The sequence below is a fragment of the Fragaria vesca genome, linkage group LG7 (genome assembly GCF_000184155.1).
Source record: "Fragaria vesca subsp. vesca linkage group LG7, FraVesHawaii_1.0, whole genome shotgun sequence".
Classification (NCBI taxonomy): Eukaryota; Viridiplantae; Streptophyta; class Magnoliopsida; order Rosales; family Rosaceae; genus Fragaria; species Fragaria vesca.
Window position 1 is genome coordinate 5,895,217 of NC_020497.1, and position 6,127 is coordinate 5,901,343.

At 34.7% G+C, this 6,127-nt stretch overlaps 1 protein-coding gene across 1 annotated transcript; it reads right to left on the minus strand.

The window, feature by feature from the left end:
* Positions 1-2,529: 2,529 nt before the first annotated feature.
* Positions 2,530-5,190, minus strand: LOC101306283 (cytochrome P450 71A25-like). Its single transcript, XM_004308359.1, has 2 exons — positions 4,183-5,190; positions 2,530-3,171 (listed from the first exon to the last, which is right to left on the minus strand). The coding sequence occupies exons 1-2, from the start codon at positions 5,188-5,190 to the stop codon at positions 2,530-2,532; spliced, it is 1,650 nt and encodes a 549-aa protein (XP_004308407.1).
* Between the last annotated feature and the right edge of the window lie 937 nt (positions 5,191-6,127).

Below are 6,127 nucleotides of genomic sequence, written 5' to 3' on the forward strand. Positions count from 1 at the left end.
TTTTATGTTCTGATCAATATATTGTAATGTTTCTATTTAAAAGTGAATATATGTTCTAAGTTTGTGAAATCAAAAGTTCTTATTTTGGTTTTACTGTTTCATTTGATTTGATTAGTTGCTATTAACAACTGGTTTTAGTTTTGTTGAGTTCTGTAGGATTGCTAATTCTTTGGTTTGGGTTATGTTTGATTTGAGTTCCTTGGGTAGTCAAATTAGCCCTTTTACTTGATTAGTAGAAGATCAATGTGTAGCTGCTGTTGTTACTTGCTCAGAGTTTTAAAACGTTTCGTTGAAACTTGAGAAATAGGCATATCAATAAATTTTCAAAGAAAAACTGGAACTGTAATTGAACTTCAAAAAATCATAAGTATTTATAGAAAACTCCCTTTTGTGTGATTCAAGTTCCAGATTGATCTTTAGGTTGTCTTTTACAATTATTATGAAGAGACCAACCTAAGATTCTTAGCCGAGCTATACTGTTTTTAGCCAAACAGTTCTGCTGGTCAGGAAGTTAGGCATACATTTTTTGATTTTGTTCCTTTGCTCTTGGTCTCAATGTTTGCCAAATGATTCTTGCTTGATTTGGTATGATATTATACAGATGTAGAGATTAGATTAAATAGCTTGAAGTTTTGTGCCACATATAGTTTCAGTTTTGATTTCAGATAGTTTAAATAGGCTTTTTAGCAGAAAATTTTCAGAAAATCCTGAAACTGTAGCTGAATTTTGAAAATTCATAACTAATTCAAGAAAAATCGTTTTAAAGTGATTCCAACTCTCAGATCTTCTTTAGTGTGTCTACTATACGTCTTTAGAAGAAATCAAAGTCAAATTCCTTACGGTTTTGTACAGTTTTCATTCGGAAGATTTCTGGTTCAGAAAGTTAGATTTGTGTTATTGTGTTTAAGTGAAAAGCTGTTTTGGTTAGCTATTGTATCTGAGTTGTGTCATTGTTGAGTCTTAATATGAGTTCTAAATAAAATAGAGTTGGTATATGATTGTTTAACTAATGCTTGTATCTTTTATTAGGAGCTTATTTCATGTGATCGGCAAAGGTAGGGGAAAATTGGGGAACCTCTATGATTGTTTTATATGTTGTTTCAATAGGTTTTGCTTGTCTGAAACGTTTGTTTCTTTACTGTAAATTATTTATATGATTTATTTCAATGTATAGATGCTATATAAGGTTTGAGGAAACGGTGGTACTATGTAAAAATCACTTTGGGGTAAAGAAGTTAAGATTGAAACTTTTGTGTACGTAGTTTAGTCCTTGTCCTTGGAGATGCCATATCTCATGCATGATACCCGTGTGAATGCGTGAGAATGCGTAAGAATACGCGATTAGTATATGTGAAAAGAGTGGCATTGGTGAAAGAGGAATGGATAAGATGACTAACAAAATGAGAATGTGAGATTGAGTGAGAGGTAGTTCATATAAATGAATAGCTTAAATCACCCTAGTGGTAAAATATATGGTATGAGACATGTAGACTTAGTCTATTCGGCTATATGAACTACATGGAGTATATAGTAGATGCATTTATTCATTTTACTAAAGTTGTTTATGATCTGCTTTGTTTGAAGAGGTTTTTGCCTCCTGCTGAGATATTTGTGCTCACCCCTTAAACTATTGTGCATGTAATTAACAAGTTGAGTTTCTTTTAAGAATGCTATCATATTGTAATATGTGTGACTTTTGCTTCCGTAGAATAAGATTTAGACTCTAGTTAGTCTACTCTTGTAACTTTTGGTTTGAGAATCTATTCTAATAAAGAATAAATTTTAGTTTCCTGTTCAGTTGTTCTTTTCCAATTTCTTTCATATTCTAATTATGGAAAATCTATTTCATAGTTAGAATATGAGTTACACCTCAAAAAAAAAAATCCAAAAAAATCAGGGTGTAACACATGATTTTCTCAGAAGGTTTGAGCAAGCATGTAAATTTTTCTCTTATCTATATAAAATTATCCAAATTGAGAGGTAGTGTGTGAAATGTTCATAAACTTTTTTTGTTTTGTGGGAAAAACAAAATGGGGTTGGAATTGACACACTTTATAAACTGGGCCGGAGGATAAAAACTGTAATGTATACGTATCAGGGTCGTACGCTTGGAACAAAAAGGTTCGTCGTACAATTTCGGCGATTACAAAAATCAAGGAGTATATCCCTTTCCCGTAATGTCTTTGAAGAAGGATCCACCCAAAATGAATGGGAAGACTGGAGTAGTCTCTTCATTAGCCGGAAGGACCACATAAAAAAAAACGGTGAAGTCCATCCGAACCGTCCAATGAAGAATAAAGAGCAGAGCAAAGCGCCAAGACAATCGAAGAAGAAAGAAAACGTGAAAAGAGGGCAAATCAGTCAATACAGGTAAAATGACACAAATGTAAAAAAGGAACAAAAGCAAGGATAGAAGGGCACCGTTCACGTGAACAATAATCACCCCCTATCCGCTTAATATATAGAGATAAGGTTATAAAAATTGACATAAAGTAAAAATTTACAACTGAGGAGGTTTGAAGAATTTTCCTAAGAAGAAGAGTCCCCCATTTTCTCACAGTTCTCCTTAAATAGAGTAGCAATTGCCTTGAGAGGATATTTTCTGCGGGCAATTGCGCCTGAAGTTTCAGTCATGTCTAAATCAACCACTTTTGCACCATGAGGCAAAGCCCAATCAAACTTATGCACAATATTTGCCAACGCAAGCTCTTCAAGAACCATAGCAAACTGAATTCCAGGACAACCCCGTCTGCCAGCACCAAATGGAATTAGTTCGGAGTTATTCCCTTTATAATCTATGGTACTATTCAAGAACCTTTCTGGTATGAACTGCTCCGGATCTGTATATGATGCAGGATCTTTTCCAAGCGCCCATGCATTAACCATAACTTGGGTATTAGCATTGATGTTGTAACCTTTAATTTTCACATCTTTGTTGCACATCCTAGGCAATAATAACGGAAATGGTGGATGTAACCGAAAAGTCTCTTTAGTTATTGCCTTCAAGTAATGCATTTTAACTAAATCTTCCTCCGTGACATTCTTTTTATTTCCAACAATTTCCCTTACTTCATTTTGCAATTTCCTCATCACCTGTGGATTTCTTAAAAGTTCAGACATTGCCCACTCTAGGGCGGTAGATGTTGTATCAGTGCCAGCCACAAAGATATCCTACAAAAACATTTGGTCGTTTAAAATACTTGTAACAATAGTAGTTATTTTAGCAGCTCAATTGTTTACTAGCTGATGTTTAGTTTATTCTTCAATCTGTCAATTCATTTATATATATACAAGGTCCTTTTAATAAGAGATCTCTATTTTTTGTTATTTTTAAGGATAGACCCACACTATTAGATCTGTTTTTTAATGGGCTTGAATGACTGAGATTAAAACAAAAAATTTAATACTTATGTCAAATCTACACCGTTCAAGATCATTAAAAATAAATCATACATTTGGATGACTTAACGATCACCAAATTTTCTGAAAATTTGCAGAAATGATCTACTCATATAGGTACAAACTGAACGGTAGAGATGTGATTTATTAATCGGGAAGTTTGTCAAATACCCTATCCCTAGAAATGAACAAAAAAATGATCCCTCATTAGAAGGGCTATATATATAAGAAAAAATAATAATAAATGCACGCGTTAGCTTGACATTTTTTCACGCGCACCTGCTAGATGTAGTATAAATATATTCTGTTGAGTTAATAGCTGATAAAAAAAGAACAAAAGATTGGAGCATATGGAGTTCATTTCTATTTTCAATTTCAAAAAGAAAATATATAAAAGTTTATGATTTTAGAAAAAAATTAAATATTTTTCTCTAGCCTTCTAGTACTGTTCTAGAAGGAAGATAAAGGTTTTTAAAGAACTTATTGTCTTATTAATATCCACACACCCCTACGGATATGCACACAAGCATCATTCTCAACAAATTCAAATGACGACTTTCAATAATGCGACGTGAATTGAAATTAAAAAGAAACTTTGTTAACAGTGTTAGAATACATGCATAATAATACGACGTGGATGATCGGATTAAAATATTGTATATTAGTTATTCGGTTCACTTGCACTTTAGTACGTAGAAGATTTTTCAGAAAACTTGTGCTTGGTAAATATATGACGACACACAACTCAGAATAAATGATTAAACAACATTGTTAGTTACATACCAGGATGATAGCCTTGATGCTAACTCGATCAATAGGATAACCAAGTGCATTTTCTTTCTGAACCGAAAGCAAAACATCCACAAAATCTTTTTCGTCCTCGTGATTATCATCATCATTTCCATTGTTTGATTTATCCATATGCTCTTGAATAATCATATCCATGAAGCCATCCACCCTCTTAGCCAGATCGTCTAGTTTTGCATCCAAACCATTCACACGGGTGAACCAAGCAAGCCATGGGATATAGTCACCAATGTTGACCCTTGTGAACATCTGTGACAGCTCTGTAGAAAGCTCCATAAACATCCTCCCACGACCTTCCGCCCGATCACTATACTTCCTACCTAGAGCAACTCTACAAATAACATCATTAGTAAGCTTTGTAAACATTTCGCTTAAATCTAAAACCGATGATGACGAGGAGGAGGAGGAGGGGGAGGAGATTGTTTCAGTACTACATGACTGTTCAATGTTGCTCATCATGAGCTTCGTTTCCTCTAGTCTCACAGAACCAAAAGAACGAACTCTTTTGTAGCTCAACAGATTTAAGACGCATATACTTCTCACTTGCCTCCAATACTCACCGTAAGGCGCCCCCACGATGTCCCTATAATTGTACACTACCTTCTCGAAGATGATAAGCTTGGGTCTGTCAGAGAAGGCGAGGTCATGGGTTTTGAAGATCTCGGAGACAGCCTCGGTCGACGAGACGATAAGGACCAGCCTGCTTCCGAAATGAAGGAGCATTAGATCAGGGCCATAGCGTTGTGCTAGGGTTTGAAGAGAGCGGTGTGCGAGCAACCCTATTTGGTGGAGATTTCCAATCACGGGCAGTTTTGGTGGAGATGGTGGTGCAGATGGTGATTTGGTATGAGAAGAAGACCATCTGTAAAACAGAATGATGAATATGGCAAGAGGAAGTAAATATCTGAGCGAAAAGGGTTGCAACAGGACTGGTGAGAAGGTTTCATTTAGTTTGAGTTCCAGCATTGGGAGGAGATTTGCCATTTTCTTCATGACCCGTGATCGATTTATATAAGACGTGTTCATTGTCTTTGCAGACACGTGTTCGTTGTCAGTTAACTATTGAGAATCTATGTCGATGTACTTGGGTGGATTTCTTTAATACGTGGTCAATTATTGTGTCTTAAAAAGAAAATATCCACGGCCTCTATTCATATATTTACTGTATACTATATCTTGATATTATCCAAAGCGCTACGATGTTGTTCCGAATTTGCCCTTACACTGTCTGGTTTTAGCTCTACGCTGTTGTACAAAAATTGACAGGTGTTAGCATAACATTTTTATTTTTATTTAAAAAATTATTGATGCATACACATCACGTGGCTCGTGCGACCACCTAATTACACACGGAAACGCGTCACCTTTTTTCTAACTCATTTTTGCTGAAAAGAAAATTGAAAAAACAAATTGGATTTCCTATCTCCGATCAAACCACCATGTCTTTTATGAGGCTATTTAAATGAGTTGTTTTCTTAAATTTTGGATACCGTTCATCTGATACTTGCGGTTACAACTTTATTCTGAATTTTCGTGTCTCGAGTTTCAAAAATATCAGGATTATATTTGTGACACTCATTGCGACCTTTATATTCGTAGATGGATCAGTTGGCACTGTTATAAAGGTCGCTAATTGAATAATTTGAAAGACATTTTCATCCAATGATTCAAATCACTAGTCATGATGTGATAACCCGGAATTTTAATATGTATATATATATATATATCTATTTATTTGTTGATATATATACACTTAGTATATGCAGAAATTAATTTAGTTTTATTTAATTTTACTTTGGGTTAAGTAGGAGTGTGTTCAGCCCATAACTCAACACCATAACCTAATACCCAAATTTACCCAATTAACCCAAAAAAACCCAGAAACAGATTTAGGAAATTTACCGTAGAAAGTCGCTCTAGT